This window comes from Propithecus coquereli, unplaced genomic scaffold, assembly GCF_000956105.1.
Source record: "Propithecus coquereli isolate 6110/MARCELLA unplaced genomic scaffold, Pcoq_1.0 Scaffold132, whole genome shotgun sequence".
NCBI classification, from domain to species: Eukaryota; Metazoa; Chordata; class Mammalia; order Primates; family Indriidae; genus Propithecus; species Propithecus coquereli.
Genome location: NW_012137414.1, coordinates 1,643,646 through 1,666,317, shown reverse-complemented (window position 1 = coordinate 1,666,317; position 22,672 = coordinate 1,643,646). Strand labels below are relative to the sequence as shown.

At 36.4% G+C, this 22,672-nt stretch overlaps 1 protein-coding gene across 1 annotated transcript in view; it reads left to right on the top strand.

The window, feature by feature from the left end:
* Positions 1-5,713, top strand: part of TAB3 (TGF-beta activated kinase 1/MAP3K7 binding protein 3) — a 68,524-nt gene extending 62,811 nt beyond the window's left edge. The window contains exon 10 of the mRNA XM_012638703.1: positions 1,550-5,713. Within this exon, the coding sequence (XP_012494157.1) occupies positions 1,550-1,698 (149 nt within the window). The 3' untranslated portion in view covers positions 1,699-5,713. The remainder of the gene's footprint in view (positions 1-1,549) is intronic.
* The last annotated feature ends 16,959 nt before the right edge of the window (positions 5,714-22,672 follow it).

Below are 22,672 nucleotides of genomic sequence, written 5' to 3'. Positions count from 1 at the left end.
AATATGATTTTTTTTAAGTGATAGGTTTTCAGGCATATTGTTCTTTTAAAAGATAAAGGCAAAAGAGGACCTTTTGTGGAAATGACATAGTAAGCATTTTTCCTCTAATCAAAGGCTTTAACAGTGTGCTTTTCATTCCTCCGTATGAGACAAAAAACTGTATTAAACGTATGTGTTTTGGAGTCAGGAGTCATGATCCAAAAGACACAGGGTGTGGGTGATGATAGCAGTTAAAAGCAGCAGTTGAAGGAAAAGAAACAAGCCCATCTCCTGTTTATAGCCATAGGAAGAGGTTGAAGAACCCACTAATTTTGTTATATTGTAAGGCTAAGATCACTTTGAGTGAGGCTGAGCCTTAACATCCTGGGGGTAAGGTTCAGGGTCTAAAACGCAATTCTCTTTACCTCTTGGGGAATGTTCACACCAGCTGTTTGTCATGAAAGACAAATTGATAAACCAGCTAATTAATTTCTGGTGGAAGGTATGCTTAACCCAAAATAGTAACTGACAAGCTTTCCCAGATCTCAATTTCTTTTATTACCTATTTAGAAAGGTTGCTTACCTTAAATCTTAATCTCATTTCCAATGTTTTATAGGTGGATTATTCCAGCCTCCTGACCTTGCCCCAGATTCCAGGGTGAATTCCATCTAGAGGTCTTTAGCCTTCTATTCAGTGACCCCACTCTCAATAGGGGCTGTTTCTAAAAGGCAGGATTTACAAATTAACTGTAGAAGCAAAGAATCTTTTTGAGCACAAGGCAAGAGAGAATTAGGACCTAAGAGAAGTACAAGTTAAGTTTTGAGTTTTTTATTAAATTCCGGAGACCAAGGTAAGATTGCTAGCATTCAATATTGTTAGGTATAGACATTTTTTGAAACTAATGTATGAACTAATACATTTTAATGCCAAAAAAGGTAGGAAAGAATCTGAGTATAAAGACAGTCTCTTAAATTGAATGAATTTAGATTTATGAAAAACTTGTAGAGTCATTATCTTTCTCTTTTCACCATTCTGGGGAAAGCTTTGTTATGAACTGTCATTGCCATTTATGAACCATTAGTATAAAATATATGCATATTGTAGAGTTTAAGGTCTCATGGAAGAAGGCACACATTTAGTCAGATGTTTAATATAGTATGGATAGTGCTACAGAGAGGAAAAGTCAAGGTGAGCTGAAGTCAGGGAAAACTTATGGAGGAGACTATTTTAACACACTAGGAAACATTTCTCATTTTTTTCATGTGGCTAGAATAAAGCATATCTATCCACTACCTATGGGTAGTGAACTAGGCAATCTATTCTGGACTTTTATCCGTCTTCTTATAGCAGAAATAAATTGTTTAGAACAAAGTAGATTATACATCATAAACTTTCTGTTCAATTATACATTTCCAGTAGGTATGTTTACTAACTGGCCTACGCATTAGATAAGATAGGAAATTACTTCCCTTGCTTTTTGTAGTTTTCATGTCAGTTTGGATTATACTTGGAAAGAATTTGATCTTTTTTTCCCTCTCTCTCTCTCTCTTTCATCCTAACTTCCCTCAGAGCATCTAACTGGCTCCAAACAGAGTCCTCGTACACAACCTCGAGATGAAGACTATGAAGGGGCCCCATGGAATTGTGACAGCTGCACCTTTCTCAACCATCCAGCACTAAATCGCTGTGAGCAGTGTGAGATGCCACGGTACACTTGAATTCAGAACAGTCTGCACCAGGTTGAGAGTAAAATGTTGAGCACCACCAGAAGAAAAGGAAACCTCGGGAATCTATTTATCTGCCCAGCCTTTTCATTTCTGATTGCACAGTGGGGAGGAGGAAGGGGCACTGTGGCTGCTGTGCTCACGAAAGGAAAAATGGGGAGGTTTCTTTTTTTCCTTTCTTAACTCATTGCAGAGTGAGAGACAGAAAGGGATACTTGAAACTAGGAAAGGATTCACTCCTGAAAGAATGTACACAGAGAAGTCAAGAGCTTGCCTGTGGAATCCCAATTGTTAAAGTTACTGCTGAGTGGCCCTTATTTTTTAAACTAGAACTTTGAATCATGGTATGAAATGTTACAGTTTATGCAGACAAACTGTGAATTCCCAGAGCAGACTTACCTGGTCACAGCTCTCTGGAAAACCAACGCTCCCCGTGCTCCTTTCCGTTGCTTCCTACTAAAGAGAAGGACAGGAAAAAGCACCCAGAATATGATTTTTTTGGGGGGGGGAGGCAAAATAATAAGGGTTTTTGTAATTGCTGCTTTTTTTCAGGGGTAATTTCCAACACACCTACATATACATAAACAATATGTTTTAAAATGTGATTTGTAGCAGTCAGGAATTAGGCATATCATGCCCTTTGTTTGAAAGTACAATCAGAGGTGATAAGATCCCTTTTGCTTGTACAGTGATTCATCAAGCTATATCAACACTGGTAACTAAGACCTACTATGCCACGTAAGAGATATATTTTTTAAGTTACTGCATGCTTTTATTAGGCCATCAGTTTTAAAAATAACAAAGAAGTCCTTACAACGTTTGATTTTATAGATGACATTTGCATAAAACTGCACTTTGCCAGTAGCACAGTGAATGTATGCCAAATGCAAGTCCATTCCAAAATCCATTTGGAAATCTTGAACTCAGCTGTGGTTCTTAAGAAATGTTTGCAGTCCATAGGGCCTTTTCTTTTTCCTCCTTCCAATTTTGTGATGGATTCATGATGTTTACAGCACAGATAATACTTTGTGCCATAATTCTAATTTAGCTGAAAAATAATCAATATTAGCTGTTCAATAAAGATTTGCACATACGTTACTAAACCAATGTGAGGCAAATTACAGTTGGCCAATAAAGTTGCACACTGCATTATTTGGGAAGCAAGAGAAGGATAGTCAAGAAATACTAAGAGAGAGATGAATACAGAGGACTTTGAAACAAAGAACTTTTAATATAACTGTATTCAGAGGTCATATTAAGTTTGCGCAGGCAGTTCAGGTAATAATAAAGCACTCCTTATCTGTGAAACAGAATTTCAGGGTGTGGGTAACTAAAGAGACATAAAATCATGTGACTCATTAGGGTGCATCACTGGAAAACTAGTAATAGCACATTTAATTAAGGTCTCTGCCATTGTTGAATTTCCTTCTTAGCTCAGAATTGGATTTTGGAATCTCCCTTCATTTTGGTGAACATAAACAGCAATAAAGTTGGTAGGTTTTCCCATCCTAAAGGATTTTACTGGAGGTTATAATCTTAGAAGTACCCACTCTCCCCTAGCGGGTGCCCCACTGTATGCATACACCCATCATGTTGCCATTGTATTCTAATTTAGCAGTAATCTGGCAGACCTGGAAAAACAAGCTGCTCTTAATAGCATAATGAAACCAAAGGCGTAATAACTCATCATAGTTTTCCATCAAAGTTGTAATTTCACACTCTGCCTACAGCTTTGAAAACATTTTTTCCTATGTGAAAAATTCCCGAAAATACATCCACTTGTCTCCCAAAGTAAGCGTGGTTATGTAATTACACTGATAAAACATCTCTCATGTAACAACTGTGGCAAAACTGTGAAAATAATGGTGAGAAAGCAGATGGGCTTAAAAGCATGGTCCTGAAAACAGCATTCTTTAAAGGCTTTTGTAACACTGATCTCTGTTAGTCTCCAGTAACAGTCTAGCCGTCCTACTGTTGTGTAATATGCCTTTGCCTTTGTATGGTTTCATATCTCTTTAGTGATGGTCAACCCCACTTGGGTTTAAGTTACAATTTAGGGGAATAATATATATATACTGCTTGGTGTTCTAGCTAAAAGGTTTACCAGTATTCATAGTGATATGCTGAAGCGGCAGCAATTAACTTGGCAGTTGTCAGTTGAGAATGAAAGTAGCATGTCTGAAAAGTCTGATGCTTTATCAAAACCATGTAGATGACTTTAAAACTATTGCATGAAAATACATCAAGGTTAATAAGCTGTTATCATACAGTAGATGCATGGTTTCAGTCCTTTGGTGATATATCTAGTCAATCATTGTTTTCACCTGCCAGGAAAAAAGAGAAAACAGTATTTGACAGGTGTAGAGGGTGGGGTATAGACATGAGAGATTGAATTTAAGGAAGTTTGCACACCTTAATTTTTAATCATGTATAAATTTCATATGCCAACATAGGCTGTATTCAGTTTTAAAAATAGGCAAAATGATTTGACACTGATAAATTTGATATGTTTAACTGTGTCCCATATGTAGACTCTTTCTTGCCTATGACCAATTTGAACAAGAATTCACCCAACTCTCAAGGTGCCTTTTCAAAAGGATGTCCTAGTCAGATTGGTATGCACAGACAATTGGCACACGAGTGGTAGGATATAAATTGGATGATGCCTGGCTGCTAAGGTGGCTATGCTCTTTGGATCAGTTGGTGCACTTCTTGTTTCTTGTAGGTGGTTTTCTTTCTTAAAACACGACTAATTTGATGTATCTGTAACATATAGACCTGACTATACATTTTACATTATTTCACTGTTTTGTAAACTGGGTTTTTAGAAGCACGTTTGCCATTCTGTTAAAGTACATTGCCCCCTTAAATTTTGGAGTAGTTCTTAAAAGCTTAAAGCGGTAATAGAGGAGCCAGAAACTTTCTAAGCAGTGTAAAGTGTTTTGAATTGATATTGACCTTGTTTGGGAGAGAGTAGCAGCAGGGGGTTTTAAAGCAAACAAAAGATGCATTGTAAAAATGTAGTTTTAGAGCAGATTAATGATGGTGGGGAAAGTGTTGCTAATTTGTGTTTATTTCCCTGGAAGAAATGGGAAGTGTGATAAGCAGTTTAATTTTTAAGGAGCTGGTCTCAATTTTAGTACTTTTTAATTATTAAAAGAAATCAATGTTTCTTTAAATTTTATCATTGCTTTGTCACAGTTGTCTAAGGTTCATATCCAACTTTCTGTGGCAACTCAATTTTATATAGTCTTTTAAAAGGTAATTGTAATGTCTGACAGTATAAACAAAAAGCAAGAATATAAGGCATAGAAGAATTGTCCTTTAAAAATATCAATGATGTATGCTGGAATGTGAAGATGTCCCTTTATAGTTAAAAATTGAATTACTTTAATATCGTACCATCATTAGACCCTGAACGAGTGTTTTTGTATATCTGTAGAGAAAGAAAAATGACAATTGAATTGTTACTTTTAAAAATCAGAATAAATCGGGCACTGTCTGTGTTGCACCACTACTGTATCTTTTTGAAAGAATTAACAGTATTTTCCTATGTAAAAGTTAATTCTGATGACATTTTCACATTCACCAGACATTTTTTTTCCTGTATTATTTGCATCCCCAAATATTTAATACAAATAGATTTTGCATGGCTTGGGCATTCAGAGATTAATAGAATGACTCAATTTTAATTTCTAAAGCCACGAAAAGTTGCTTTGAGACTGAACAATTCTGAAATCTTATTTATAATGACACTTAGTGTCCATGTTTCTTTCCCTACTGTATAAGAATTGATCAGTTTCTTCATTAAAGCAGCAAGAACTTATTAAATCTTGTAAATACCATGTCTCTCTTAAATTTCCATGTATGCTGTGAATGAAATTATTTTGAGATGAGATTGTACAAAGGCATTTTAAAAGGCTGTGCATGCATCGTACCTCCAAACAGTACATATTCGGAAAGTCAAAGGTTCCTGCAAAATAAATTAATAAACTAAAAGCAAACACTACATTCTGCATCTTTTCTGTGTAGTTGGAAATAATGTACAGTATCAAACTAGTCCTAGTTCTAACACTCCTGTTTCTGAACTGAAATATACTGTCTCACAAACCTAATCATTCATCACATTTGTCTTTATTAGAACATGTAGTAATGTTAGATTTGGGGTAAGTATCAAGTGCTCATTACTCTGATTTGAAACTTCGGTAAAAGTTTATATAAGCAGGTCTTATATAAAAGTTGGAATATGTTAGGAACTTATACTTTTCATTCCACTTCAATGTAATTTACAAAAGAATGGGTAATTTTCTTTTTTAAAATCTTTGTCATTTCAAAGACAATAATCAGGTTCTTACACTCATCTTGCTAGGGTCTATAGTAAACCTTACCACCTTTTGCACAGAAATCACCACAAATGAATTATAGTAGATAACCTGTAGTGATTAAGCACATTTAAATTCAAAGTCGTTTCTACTACATTTTTTTAACATATGAAAAATTGCAAACATACACAAGGACAGAAAAATTGTATCACAATCCCCATTTACTTCCAAAATTATCTGGGTATAAGCACTCTTATCTGTATTCTCATTGCCTCCCCCACCCCTTGGATTATTTTGAAACAAATCTCAGACATTTCATTTGTAAATGAACTTAACCTAAACACAGTATACTCATCACACCTTACAAAATTAATGTTTTTAATGTCAAATATCCATTGTTAAATGTCTCCGATAGTCTCATGGATTTTTTTTATGAGCTTATCCAAATTAGGGTCTAAACAGAATACTTGATTTATGTCTCTTAAATCTTTGATCTATCTACCTATGCATTCTCATTCTGTCAGAAACCCACAGTCCTTTATTAACTGGAATATTTTTATAAGGAAACTCCCTCATGTACTGTTTAGTTACCCTCCACACCACATCTAACAGTTAAATAATGCATACAATGTGAAAGACACAACTTTTAAAATACCCTGGGTTGTCCCTTTTAAATGATTTATTTAGAAATAGAAAAATACTTCAAATCTGTTTGTGTACCACAATAATGGTTCACTATGGTGCTCATTTTCATAGAGACACATCTGTAAGGACTATTTATCTGTAATCCCATTATCAATATAATGATTTCTCTTTAGGTATTGACCAGCTCAGTTTTCCATACTGAAGATTGGGGGACTGTTGTGTGGGGGGTGTCCATTGTCTCTCACCTGCATTCCTCCAAAGACTTCCTCACTTTGTCCTGTTGGCCTTTTTCTAGGACATTGACCAGGTAATGTTTTATCATGAAAATTTCAAAGATATTAATAGGATATATAATATGTGGGTGAGATTTCACAAATTTTCCAGATTCTCAGAGCAATCAAACCATCTCACATGTCCTACCCTCGTGAACACTGGTGGTGGGTGTACTTTTGACCACCCTTTCATGACATGACAGTGATAAGAAATATGTAGTGCAGGAAAAGTCAAGTAATGCAGCCTAGCTTCCTAGAGTTTTGCATTGTGGTTTAGGGACAAGAATGCTAATTACTATGATATACATTACTTTGCTTTCTTCTGATTTATTTGTGCATTTTGCTCTGGGGGACCGAGACAATTTTCAGGTAATTCCATTCCCTTGGTCAAGACTGCTAACATTTAGAGCCATTTCTAAATTCCATCCCCCAATTCCGCTTTCCTTTACATCACTAAGAATATTCTGATTTGGGTGTGCATGATTCAAGAAAGATCTTTATCTGAAAGATATTTGGGGTTAGGAGGATTAGCATTATTGGATTAGCGTATTGAAATAGCTTGCATTCCCTATACACTCTATTTGACATCAAATGGTCACACGTGGCAGGGGACTCTGATTTCAAGATTACAATTTGAGTTTCTCTTTCTAAATTCCACTGACTTAAAAAAAACTTTTTTTTTTTTTTTTTTTTTGAGACAGAGTCTCACTCTTTTGCCCGGGCTAGAGTGAGTGCCGTGGCGTCATCCTAGCTCACAGCAACCTCAAACTCCTGGGCTCAAGCGATCCTCCTGCCTCAGCCTCCCAAGTAGCTGGGACTACAGGCATGCGCCACCATGCCCAGCTAATTTTTTCTATATATTTTTAGTTGTCCAATTAATTTCTTTCTAATTTTAGTAGAGACGGGGTCTCGCTCTTGCTCAGGCTGGTCTTGAACTCCTGAGCTCAAACAATCCGCCCGCCTCGGCCTCCCAGAGAGCTAGGATTACAGGTGTGAGCCACCGCGCCCGGCCAAAGAACAACATTTTTAAGGGTTGGAGAACAGGAAAGTGTTCTCCCAGGGTCAGAAATGACAGAAAGTGATGGAGATTAGCTGCAGAGTATAGTAGCAGCCCGTGTCGGCTAGCCCACAATTCCAGCCACCAGTGAAGGTTAACTGCAAAGCAAATTGACGGGGTTCCCCAACTGAGCTGATGAAGACCTTCAAACTCTGAGCAGTGAACAAACAGAAGGATCTGTGTGCTGGACAGGAAGCATGCAGATTGCAGCATTTGCTTTCTGGCTCACTGGGCACCATAGTTCACTGAATAAGGAAACCACTTAATGGAATGGTTTGGCCACCTAGTTAAGGGGCTATAAGGCACCAAGTAACTTTAAGCTGCCACAATGAACGTAGAGGACAAGCTTGCTTGGTCCAGCTGAGGATTCCAGAAAGCAGTTTTCAGCCCTACAATAAACACCTAAAACACCACCTGTTACCTGCATACTGAGTGTCTGAAAACAAATGTTTAGCAAAGCACTGAACTTCCCAATCTTTCCAATACTTTTAATCAAGTAATTTCCAACCAAAAAAAATAAAACTACAGAAGAAAAGTAGAAAACTTTTTGCTTTCCTTTTTATAAATAGTTAAAAGATTTGAGCAATATGACCCATGTGGTATTTTTAAAAATTATTTAAAAATCAAACATATGGGAAGATGTAGTATTCTGAAAAAAGAATTTCATTCTATAGAATCAGAACAGAAAATAAATATTTATTTACTTACTTTTGGGACGAGGTCTCGCTCTGTCACACAGGCTAGAGTGCAGTGGCATCATCACAGTTCACTACAGCCTCAAATTCCTGAGCGCAAGTGATCCTCCTGCCTCAGGCTCCCAAGTAGCTGGGACTACAGGTGTGTGCCGCCACACCCAGCTAATTTTTCTATTTTTTTGTAGAAACAGGGTCTCGCTCTTGCTCAGGCTGGTCTTGAACTCCTGGCCTCAAGCAATCCTCCCGCCTCGGCCTCCCAAAGTGCTGGGATTACAGGTGTGAGCCACCCTGAGCCTGGCCTAAAAACTAATTTGAATTCCAAACAATTTACAATGATGTATCTCTTAAAAAGTCACAATTAGATCAGGAAAGGTTGCTTTCAAATGAAAACTAAGTTTTATTAAATTTTGAAATATAGGTAGTGAACTTCAGAAAACTGAGTCAACAGAGATTCTAGAATTCAGAGGAAAGTGATAATGAGATGAAGGGCTGACACATAATAAATAGGAATTCTAGACCTAGGAGATGCAATAAGGAATACCAGAAGAAAAAAACACACACACACACAGCAGTTAGGAGAGAAGCAATAAAGACATAAGAAAAATGGGGGCAAGAGGATTGAAAAAATATTACCTACAAAGGTAAACAATAAAGGTGACATCAGGCCGGGTGTGGTGGCTCACACCTGTAATCCTAGCACCCTGGGAGGCCGAAGTGGAAGGATCGCTGAAGGTCAGGAGTTCAAGACCAGCCTGAGCAAGAGCGAGACCCCGTCCCTACTAAAAATAAAAAGAATTTAGCTGGACAACTAAAAATATATAGAAAAAATTAGCCCGTCATGGTGGCACATGCCTGTAGTCCCAGCTACTCGGGAGGCTGAGGCAGGAGGATTGCTTGAGCCCAGGAGTTTGAGGTTGCTGTGAGATAGGCTGATGGCACGGCACTCCAGGCAACAGAGCGACACTCTGTCTCAAAGACAAATAAATAAATAAAAATAAAGGCGACATCAGAATTCTCCTGAATCTTTGTGTAAAATTTGAACACAACTGATTTTGACATGCAAAATAGACAAACTGAATATTCTAATCAACTTAAATCTCCGTATAATGAAACTTTATTCCTCACAGGAACTAAAGGTTCTTTAAAATGTCCGCCAAACATTTACCCCTCCCCCCCAAAAAATTAAGAAAACCTCAATTTCTAAAAACGATTATACAGACCACATTTTTCTGACTGTAAGGCATTAAAACTAAAGATCACTAAAACAAATCAAGCCACCTGAAAATTTAAAAATCTCTTCTAAATAACTTGATTCAAAAATGGCATAAAAAATAAAGTCAGATTTAATTCAGGCAAATCCTCAACAAGAGGCTGTAGCAAAGACATTATCTCAAACTAAAAAGATTTTCATGAAGTGCTGGATTTTATCAAATGCTTTTTCTGCATCTATTAAGATGATCATATGGTTTTTTATTTGTTTATGTGGTAAATCACATTTATGGATTTGTGTATGTTGAACCATCTTTGTATTCCTGGCATGAAACCCACTTGATCACAGTGAATTATCTTTTTGATGTGCTGTTGGATTCAGTTTGCTAGTATTTTATTGAGAATTTTTGCATCTATGTTCATGAGGGGTATTGGTCTGTAGTTTTCTTTTTGTTGTTGTTGTGTCCTTTCCTGGCTTTGGTATTAGGGTGATACTGGCTTCATAGAATGCGTTTGGGAGGATCCCTTCCTTCTCGATTTTATGGAACAGTTTCAGTAAGATAGATGCCAGTTCTTCTTTATAGATCTGGTACAATTTGGCGGTGAATCCAACTGGTCCTGGACTTTTGTTATTGTTGTTGGGAGTTTTTTAATTACTGTTTCAATCTCACTACTCATCATTGGTCTGTTCAGGATTTCTATTTCTTCCTGATTCAAGTTTGGGAGGTTGTGTGTTGCCAAAAATTTATCCATTTCCTCTAGATTTTCTAGTTCATATGCATAGAGGTTTTCATAGTAGTCTCAGATATTTTGTATTTCTTTGGTATCAGCTGTCATATCTCCTTTTTCATTTCTGATTGAGCTTATTTGAACCCTTCCTCTTCTGTTTCAGGTTAATCTAGCTAGTGGTCTGTCAATTTTGTTTATCTTGTCAAAGAACAAACTTTTCATTTCATTAATGCTGTATATTTTTTGTTTCCATTTCATTTAGTTCTGCTCTGATCTTAGTTATTTCTTTTCTTTTGCTGGCTTTGGGTTTGGTTTGTTCTTTTTATAGTTCCTTGAGTTGTGACATTAGGTTCTTAATTTGTGATCTTTTTGATGTAGACATTTCATGCTATGAACTTCCCTCTTAGCCCTGTTTTTGCTGTATCCCAGAGATTTTTGGAAGCTTATGTCACCTTTGTCATTCAATTTGAATAATTTTGGTTTCCATCTTGATTTTGTCATTGACCCAAGGACCTTTCAATAGCAGGTTATTTAATTTCTGTGTATTTGTATAGTTTTGAGAGTTCCTCTTGGAATGATTCCTAGTTTTACTCCTCTTTTTTCTGAGAAGATACATGGTATGATTTCAATTTCTCTAAATTTGCTGAGACTTGGTTTTGTGGCCTAACATATGATCTATCTTGGAAAATGTCCTATGGGCTTATGAGAAGAATGTATATTTTTCAGTTTTTGGGTAGAATGTTCTGTAAATGTCTTTTAGTTCCATTTGTTCTAGAGTCCCATTTAAGTCCAGGGTTTCTTTGTTGATCTTCCGCCTTGATCTGTCTAGTTCTGTCAGTGGAGTGTTAAAGTCCCCACCTATTATGATGTTGTTTATTTCTTTCCTTAGATCTAATAGAATTTGTTTTATGAATCTGGGAGCTCCTGTGTTAGGTGCATATATACTTAGGATTTGTAGTTCTATTTTTAATTTTTTGAGGAAACTCTGTACTGTTTTCTGTAATGGCTGTTCTAATTTGCATTCCCACAAATAGTATGCAAGGGTTCCCTTTTCTCCATATCCTCACCAGCATTTACTATCATTCACTGGTTTGATAATAGCCATTAGAACAGTTGTAAGGCAATATCTCATTGTGGTTTTAATCTGCATTTCTATGATTAGTGATGTTGTACATTATTTCTTAATATCTGTTGGCCATTTGTATGTCTTCTTTTGAGAAATGCCTATTCAGGTCCTTGGCCCATTTTTAATAGGGTTATTTGTTTTCTTCCTGTTGAGTTGCTTAAGTTCCTTATGTATTTGAATATTAACCCCTTAGGAGATACATGGTTTGCAAATATTTTCTCCCATTCCATAGGTTGTCTTTTTACTCTGCTGATTATTTTCTTGGCTGTGCAGCAGGTTTTTAGTTTGATATAATCCCATTTTTCTATTTTGCTTTTGCTACCTGTGTTTTTGGGATCGTATTCAAAAAGTCATTTCCCAAACCAATGTTACAGAGCTTTTCCTCTATATTTTCTTCTAGTAAGTTTACATTTTCAGATCTTATGTTTATATCTTTAATCCATTTTGAGTTGGTTTTGTATATGGAGTGAGATACAGGACTAATTTCATTCTTTTTCATGTAGATATCCAATTTTCCAGACACCATTTATTGAAGAGACTATTCTTTTCCCATTGTATGCTCTTGGCACCTTTGTTAAAAAAAAAATCAATTGATTGTAAAGGCGAGGATTTATTTCTGGGCTCTGTATTCTGTTTCATTGGTCTATATGTCTATTTTTATGCCAGTACCATGCTGTTTTGATTACTATAGTTTTATAGTATATTTTGAAGTCAGGTAGTGTGATGCCTCCTATTTGTTCTTTTTACTAGAAAGATTAGCATGACTAAAAGAGATCCAAGTGCTAATAGTTGAGACAATGTGATAAAGGCCTCAAAGGCATTTCAGACATCTTCCAGGCAGCTCCTGCCATCACAGGCCCAGAGGCCTAGAGGGACTGAATGGCCAGAGAATATAGAGATTATAAAATAATTTGTAGAGACTATAAAAATAATAGAAAAGACCAATGAAACTAAGAGTTGGTTTTTTGAAAAGATAGACAAACCTTTAGCTAGACTAAGAGAAGAATCAAATAAAATTATAAATTAAAGTGGAGACATTACAACTGATATCTCAGAAATACAAAGGATCATAAGAGATTATAAACAACTGTATGCCACCAAATTGTATAATCTGAGAAGAAATAAATTCCTGTAAACATATCTATCAAGAAGTAGAAACAGAAAATCTGAACAGTCCAATTAAAAGTAAGGAGATTGCATCAGTAATAAAAAGTCTCCTATCAAAGAAAAGCCCAGGACCTGATGGTTTTGCTGCTGTATTCTACCAAACATTTAAAGAATTAATACCAACCCTTTTCAAACTCTTCCAAAAAATTAAGAAGGGAAAATCACTTCCAAAGTCATTTTATGAGGCCAGCATTGCCCTGATACCAAAGCCAGACAAGGACATTACAAGAAAAGAAAATTACAGGCCAACATCCCTGATAAACATAAGTATAAAAATTCTCAACAAAATACTGGTAAACCATGTTCAACAGCACATTAAGGCAGGGCACAGTGGCTCATTCCTGTAATCCTAGCACGTTGGGAGGCCAAGGCAGGAGGATTGCTTAATGCCAGGAGTTCAAGAGCAGCCTGGGCAACATAGTGAGACCCCATCTCTACAAAAAATTTTAAAAATTAGCCAGGGGTGGTGGTGTGTGCTTATAGTCCTAGCTACTTGGGAGGCTGAGGCTGGAGAGAGGATGACCTGAGCCTAGGAATTTGAGGCTACAGTGAGCTATGATTACGCCACTGCACTCCAGCCTGGGCGGCAGAGTGAGACTGTCTCAAAAAAACCCAAAAAAAACCCCAGCACATTAAAAGTATTATTTACCATAATCAAGTAGAATTTATCTCTGGGATACAAGGGAGGCTTTAACATATGCAAACCTATAAATGTGATACACCACATTGACAGAATGAAGGACAAGAACTATACGATTATCTCAACAGATGCAGAAAAAGCATTTGACAAAGTTCAACATCCTTTCATGATAAAAACTCAACAAATTAGGTGTAGAAGTAATGCACCTCAACACAATAAAGGCCATGTAAGGCAAGCCCACAGCTAACATCATACTCAATGGTGATAAGCTGAACACTTTCCCTCTAAGATCAAGAATAAGACAAGCCTACCCACTCTCACCACTTCTATTCAACATAATAGTATTGGAAGTCCTAGTCAGAGCAATTGAGCATAAGAAAGAAATAGGCATCCAAATTGAAAAGGAAGAAGTAAAATTGTCTTGGTTTGCAGATGATACAATCTTATCTGTAGGAAATCCTACAGACTTCACCAAAGATTGTTAGAGTTAATAAACAAGTAAAGTTTCAGGATACAAAATCAACATACAAAAATGAGTTGCATTTCAACCGTACATCTGTTAAGGGGTTCATATGCAAACTATATAAGGAACTCAAACAACAACATAAAAAACAACCTGATTAAAAAATGGGCAAAGGACCTGCATAAACATTTCTACAAAGAAAACATACAAATGGCCAACAGATATATGAAAAAATGCTCAACATCACTAATCATCAGGGAAATGCAAGTCAAAACCACAATGAGACATCACCTCACATCTGTTAGGATGGTTATGATAAATAAAACAAAAGATAAATGTTGGCAAGAACGTGAAGAAAAGGGTACCCCTGTACGTGGTTGGTGGGAATGCAAATTGGTATAGTCATCACGGAAAATATGGAGCTTCCTCAAAATATTAAAAATAAAACTATCATATGATCTAGCAATCCCAGTTCTGGGTATGTATCTAAATGAACAGAAATCACAATCTCAAAGAGATACCTACACTTTCATGTGCATTGCAGCATTATTCCTCATATCCAAGATATGGGAACACCTAAATGCCCATCAATGGATGAATGGATAAAGAAATTGTGGTATGTACATGCAACAGAATATTATTCAGCCTTAAAAAAAGGAAATCCTGCCTTTGGCAACAACACAGGTGGACCTGGAGGGTATTATGTTAAGTACAATAAGCCAGACACAGAAAGACAAATACTATACAATCTCACTTATATGTGGAATCTAAAATAGCCAAATTCATAGAAGAAGAGAGTAGAATGTTGGTTGCCAGGGGCAAGGGGAACAAGGAAATATGGAAGTAATGGTTAAAGGGTACAAAATTTCAGTTATGCAAAATAAATAAGTGCTGGGGATCTACTATACAGAATACCGCCTTGTTGCTCCATGAATTAATATAAATGTGTTTGCAGACAGGATTTGTCTTAGGAGTTTTTCAAAGCTTTGCCCTGAAGGAACATGTGAACATGTTGGTTTGCGTTTCAAATGCTGTTGCACTCAGAAGGGCGTCTCTGAAAGACAGTAGCGGCTGTATCCCACAAGGCGCAGTGTTTCTCAGACCTAAAGGTTTGGGTTTGCTTTGTAAAGCAAAGCGAATCTGTTAAAAACTACAGGATGAGAGCTGACAATGGAGTGCCCCCTGGAACAGACAGCTGCCCGAATGGCTAAAAGCAAGCTCCTGTTTAAACACTCTAGACTACCTGTCTCCATTCACAATAACCTAATAAATATGGAGCCAACATATCTCTGTTTAACCCCTCTGTTAAGTGATAAACTTACCTTAGAACTTAGAAGTTAACCTTTGAAAGATTTTATAACCATTTGTTCACATAGATAGAATTAAAGAATCTGTAGAAACCTTTTGAAAATCTATTAACCTGAGAGGAACTACCTGTTGTTATGTAAATCTGTTATCCCTGGCAACTAATCACTATTCCCTATAAGTTACCATGTAAGACCTCATTCAGGGCTTTTTGAGACCCACGGAGAAGGTCTAGGCCCCCTGAGATCCTGCTTTGCCTATAATCTTTATAAACTTATAAAACTATATCTTTGTCTCTGTGTATTCTTTTATTTCTTTTATTTTCCATTTTTCTGTATTATTTTCTTATCCCTTGCAACTCTACCAAAGGGACCCGGTTTTTTCTGGGGAACATTGGCCACATTCCCGCCACTGCCTATAGCTAACAATATTGTATTAATATACTTAAAATTTACTATTAGGGAAAATCTTATGTTACTGTTCTTACCACTAACAAAAAAGGAGACAGGAGGAAACTTTTGGAGGTGATAGATTAGTTGATAACCTTCATGATTTCACAGGTGTATATCCCCAAACTCATCAAATTTTTTTTTTTTTTGAGACAGAGTGTCATTCTGTTGCCCAGGCTAGAGTGAATGCCATGGTGTCAGCCTAACTCACAGCAACCTCAAACTCCTGGGCTCCGAGCAATCCTCCTGCCTCAGCCTCCCGAGTAGCTGGGACTACAGGCATGCACCACCATGCCCGGCTAATTTTCTCTATATTTTAGTTGCCCAGCTAATTTCTTTCTACTTTTTTAGTAGAGACAGGGTCTCACTCTTGCTGAGGCTGGTCTCGAACTCCTGAGATCAAACGATCTGCCCGCCTTGGCCTCCCAGAGTGCTAGGATTACAGGCATGAGGCACCGCGCCCGGCCCTCATTGAAATTTTTACACATCGATCATGCCTCAATAAAGTGGTTTTAAAAAATAAAGACACTGGAACTCTTAGCTCTTTTACTCCATCCACATGGATAAGCTGCTTTGTCAAAATATTTACATGTACTTCAATTAAGCAAATATCAGTTAAAATGTTTATATTGAAATATTAATGTGTGAGAGTATTAGATTTTAAACTGTCACATCTCTTAAAAAAGCACAATTCATTCTACATAATTGAATATATTATGTGACTTAAGGATTGTCACGTTAATTATAGGCAACTGAATATAGAAGGGTTTCAACTCAAATTTTGAGGACACATGAATTTGTAGAGAATCAAGGTTGATTAGTTAACCATTATGTACTACATTAAATTTAAAGCAGATGAACCTTAAACAAGCCATATTCTAACGAATGAATAGTTCTCTTGCATACACGAATTACCACCTCTTCCATGATTAAAGGTTATTTATCCTGAAAGAACACACCACCATTTTTTATGCAATCTTCTGCTGTGGAGCCAGATGAAATTAAGTCTGAGATAAAATCATTTGGCCAATCAGTTTGCTTGCTGTTGCAACCCTTCAATGAACTCAAAACCATTATTAATGTAAAACAATATCATAGTATTATACTAAAGTCACATAGGATGTCAACTTTGGAAGAAGCTGAGTGAAGGATTCATGGGATTCTATGTACCATTTTTGTTACTTTCCATGAATCTACAATTATTTTAAAATAAAAAAGTTTTAAAATGATATCACTTTGGGAGGCCGAGGCAGGAGGATCGCTTGAGGTCAGGAGTTCAAAACCAGCCTAAGTGAGATTGAAACCCATCTCTACTAAAAACAGAAAAAATTAGCCGGGCATGGTGGCGCATGCCTGTAGTCCCAGCTACTTAGGAGGCTGAGGCAGGAGGATCGCTTGAGCCCAGGAGTTTGAGGTTGCTGTGAGCTAGGCTGATGCCATGACACTCTAGCCCAGGCAACAGAGCAAGACTCTGTCTCCAAAAAGAAAAGTAAGGAAAAGAAAAGAAGTAATGCTTATATATAATCTAAAAAATAATTTGCATCTGACAAGTTGTGTGACTTTGAGCAGCCCCTTAATCTCCCTGGGCCTCAATATCCTCATTCTGACAGTGAGAAGGTTTGACTAGATAATCTCTAAGAATATATCAGCTCCAAATCTATGAGTTTAGTTGATAAAAGAAAAAAGAAACAAAGGGTATCACAATTATAAATAGTAAATAAACCACCACAATGTGTAAATGTGGAAACATTTTAAAAGATAATAATAATGCACAGCCCCAGGAGATAATTTTAGTTCTCTCTGCTCCTTTATGTATTTTTGCATTTTTATGTTTTAACTTTTTAGTTAGATGGTATCAAACAAAGTCAAACCAAAATATTTAAATAAGGCAGAAAACTTCATTTAAAAATTATTTGTTATATAGCAACGGGGTCCCTTCCAACCCTACTGTTTATACTATAAATTTTATGAGGCTGGTATCAACATACGTACACTATTTGTTTTACTTAATGTTACTTTATATGTTTATTTTTACATATTTATACGTTCCTGACATTTGTCACTTTTAATGGAAATATTAATCCATTGCCTAAACATGTAATAATTTGCCTAGTAATTTCTCCAGAGCAGTATTTCAGATACTTTCTAGTTTTGACTGAATACAATGTAGAGCTGTAAATGTCTTTGTGCACTAGGCCTTTTCTTCTTCTTTTGAAGTATTTCCTTGGTAAATGTTATCCATATTCTATCAGCAGCATATAAAAATATCTTTTTCCCCATAACACTGTCAACAATGACCCATTCAAATCGATTTATTTTTACTAATTAAGTATAGTTAAGATGTGTCTTAGTCCACGTGACATTGCTATAAATTAACTCCTGAGACTGGGTAATTTATAAAGAAAAGAGATTTATTTTATTTTTTTATTTATTTTTTTTTTGAGACAGTTTTGCTCTGTTGCCCAGGCTAGAGTGCCGTGGCATCAGCCTAGCTCACCACAACTTCAAACTGCTGGGCTCAAGCGATCCTCCTGCCTCAGCCTCCTCAGTAGCTGGGACCACAGGCACGCGCCATCATGCCAGGTTAATTTTTTCTATTTTCAGTAGAGATGGGTCTCTATCTCACTCAGGCTGGGCTCAACCTCCTGACCTCAAGCAATCCTCCCGCCTCAGCCTCCCAGAGTGCTAGGATTACAGGTGTGAGCCACCACACCCAGCTTGGGCCTGTTGTCTTAAGATTTATATATTTTTATATATCATCAATAACTTAAAAAGACAGCCTGAAAATTTTTATATATGTAGACATCCATGTACCCACCAATCAGATCAAGATATGGAATATTTTAAGCATCTCAGAAGGCTCTTTCATGACCTGTCTGGGTTAGTTCTCTAGAAAGGGTAACCATTGTTTTAAATTTGTCATCATAGATCAGTTTTGCCCATTCTGAATTTCATACAAAGGAATTATACAGTGTTGTTGTTTTGTTGTTTTGGGGGCAATAGGAAAGTTAATTAACATTGCTATAGCCCCAAGAATATTTGATGGAGGGATTCAAGAAAACAACAATTCCAAGTATAGGAGTCCTTTTCCAAGTCATACTAATTCTAGAGGTGCTTTCCTTCTAAAAAAAAAAAATGCCAGGATGAACTATAAAACCCTTCTCAGAGCAGCTAAGGAAAACACTTTTTTTGAAAAGAGGGATTTAGTCATAAGTATAATCTCATTGGAGAAGAGTGAATGTTTAATATTTCAATATCATATGGATCTTTACACAGAGACAAAAGGGAACAATAAAAGCTAGAGTGATTAAAAGACAATTGCTGCAATTTGTGAGAAGATGCTGAGAACCTCTTACAATCAGTGTATGTACTCTGCACTGATGAGTCCCATGAGTTTCAACAGTGTTTGGCATATTGCAGGCATTTAATAAGTATCTGTTGAAAGACTGTTCAATTAACTGAATAATGAGTAAATTTGAAAGAAAACTTCTAAAATATTTATCAGGTTATATTCTACCACCCAGAAAGCAGAAATGAACTGAAGATTAATGGTACATGGTTTTGTAAACCTTCAACTTTTCTTTTTAAAAAAATCCCAGTTTTAATGATCTCCCAAGTAAATAGCCATAAAACAATATGTGCACAATTCCCTAAGCAGTTTTGAAATATCTAACAGCCCTTCAGTTTATTGATTCATTTTTCTATTGATACTAGGGCAGATTTTCATGGATAAGTTAAACCAGTATTATTTATTAGATGTCTAGATTTGGATAGCATCTTAACATGCAAGTATTTTAGATATGAAGTAGAATTGTTTTATACTTTTGTTCTCCAAGAAGCACTGGATAAATTCTCATACACTCATGCACTGATTAACGATGGGGCTATGTTCTGAGGAATGTGTCACTGGGCAATTTCTTGGTTGTACAAACATCATAATGCACTTACACAAACCTAGGTGGTATAGCCTACTACACACCTAGGCTATATGGTAAAGGCTATATTGCTCCTAGGCTACAAACCCATACAGCATGTTACTGTATTGAGCACTTTAGGCAATTGTTACAATGGTAAGTATTTGTGTATCTAAACATTTCTAAACACAGAAAAGGCACAATAAAAATAAGGTATTACAATTTTATGGGACCACCGTCATATGCATTCTATTGACTATTGTTATGCAACACATGTCTATAATTAAAATAATGTCATAATTAAATACATTGTGGTATCCTTGATTGGGTCCTGAAATAGAAAAAGAACATTAGTGAAAAAAGTGTGAAATCCAAATAAAATCTAGAGTTTCATAAATGGTAACATGCCAATAGTCACTTAGTTTTGACAGATGTATGATGGTATGTAAGATGTTAATGTTACAGCAGTTGGGTGAAGGATATATAGGAACTCTTTTTATACTATCTTTATGGCCTTTCTGTAAGTCTATAATTATTCCAAAATTAAGTTTATTGCAAATAAAGCAGTAAGCCCCACTAGCCTTCGCTAGAGAAAATAATGGATGTTTACCATTTACATGACTTTATTAGGCAAAATTAGACTAACCAGTTTACTGATATTAAGGGAGGGGAAATGAAAAGGATCCCTTATGTTCCTTTTTAAATATCATAGGAACACACATCTAAAAAGATTCTTATTAAGTATATAGACATTAATACATTTTAAATAAGTGTACTCATAGGTGTAAAGGAGAAATAAGGGTAGGAGGGAAGTGAGTATGGTTATCAAAGGACAACATGAAGGATACTTGTGGTGATAGCGATGTTCTATCTTGACTGTATCAATATAATACAATTATGTTATTGTACTCTAGTTCTGCAAGATGGTTTTATTGGAAAGAAACTAGGTAAAGACTATATAGGATCTCTGTATTATTTCTTACAACTGCATGTGAATCTATAGTCTGAAAATAAAAAGTTTAGTTAAAAAATTTAAATATAAGTTTAAAAGGCAAAACAATAATGGTACTCAAAGTGTAACAGAGGTAAAGGTCTGAAAAAGGGCAAAACGTATTACATGTTGTCTCTTTAAAACCCTCCACCCTTTTTGGGAATTAAAACCTGCATTTCTACCCAAGTCCAGTAATCAAAGGGGCAAAAAAAATATTCTTTGTTCTTTGTTTTCTAATATCTTAAACCATAGGAGATGGCTGAACACATTGTCCAGAGGTCACAAGATCATCTTCACCAGACATAAGGTCAACCAAAGCCACCAACTACAGTTTAACAACAATAGTCCAAAGCCACAGCATGTGGCACTGGTCACACATACCCAAGCCCAACCTCTGAAAATGCCCCCTTAAAAAGCCCTGTATTTCTGCTTAAAGGCAGTCTGGTGATCTTTCAAGATGCTAGTCTGCCAGCCTCCTCATTTGCTGGCAAATTAATAAACTTCTCTTTCCTTTTCCTCAAACCACTTGTCCTCGTTCTTCATTTTTACTGATTTGGCCTTGGGGACAAGTACTGAACTTTCAGTAACAAAAGCATTGATACTGCTATAGATATAAGATTTGATAATTATGAATCATTAACATTGATTTTCCTTGGCCTAATTGAAATTATAAAGAAAAACTATCAAGAACTTTTCAGAATAATCAATAATACTTTTTCAATTTATAATAGGTAATATAACCGAGAGACAATTATACAAAAGAACAGAATGAAAGATATCTCCCCTTCCCCTTGTCCCTCACCCATCCAGTTTTCCTCAATGACATCTTCATGACCAGTTTTGGAAGGAGAACTAGATTTTAAAGGCACTGAAATAAAGTAATGTGAATCTGTGAATCAAATCTATCATCATTGATGACTAAGTTAATGACATGCTCATTCTTGGCTCACTATGGCACCATTTCTTTTCCACCCCTAGGATCTCAGACTTTCCATTATCTTTCCTAACTCTTTCTCCACTGGCTCGTTTTTTCTCAAAATGCTCAAGGTTTCCCTGTCCTTAAATCCCCTGATCTCCTCACAAATAGCTTATTTCTTAACAAAGGAAAAAAATAGTGAAGGAGACCAAAATATTTCTCCCCAAAATGTTGAAGATTGTTAAGTTAAAGACACTAAAGACACAGGGGAACACTCTGCCTCAGCCTCTATTTGCCTGATGGCCAGACATAAATTCTTCCTCCTGGAGACAGCACCAGAGAAGGCACCAGCAGGCACCAGAGGAATCTGGGGACAGATTTTACTATCTTCCCACATTTTCCTGCCTTTTAAAAGACTGGAACTGCTCTCTCCTTTGTCTCATCACTATACAATTTATGGTTCTTTATTAAAATACTAGAAGACCCCTAATCCACTGCTTTGAGAGATACACTTTTGAATTGAGGCCTCTCCTGTGTGTTGGGTACAGCACATGTTAATAAACTTCTGCTTGATTCTTTGTTAATCTGACACAGGAGAGTATCTCAACTAAGAACCTAAAAAGGGGGAAAAAATGGTCTCCTCTACAGTAGCTTCATAATGGAGAAACCCAGCAAACACCAACTTTAACAAGTGATCAAAGTTAACACCAGTAATGTGACCAACTGACATCCTGTGGCAACTGATAGGATGCTCTAAGAAGGAAATAAGATCTTTTGTGATATTCCTACAAAAAATGTACAACTGAATTGAGTCATAATATTAGGAAAACCCCAAATTAGTGGACATTCTACAGCAACCTCAAAAATATCAATGTTATGGAAGATGATGAAAGACAAACTGTTCTATGTTGAAAAGACATGACAACTAAATGTAATACGTGAAATTCTGAATTTGGTCCTAGACCATGAAAATTTGCTATAAAAACATTATGAAGGCTGGGCGTGGTGGCTCACGCCTGTAATCCTAGCACTCTGGGAGGCCGAGGCGGGCGGATTGTTTGAGCTCAG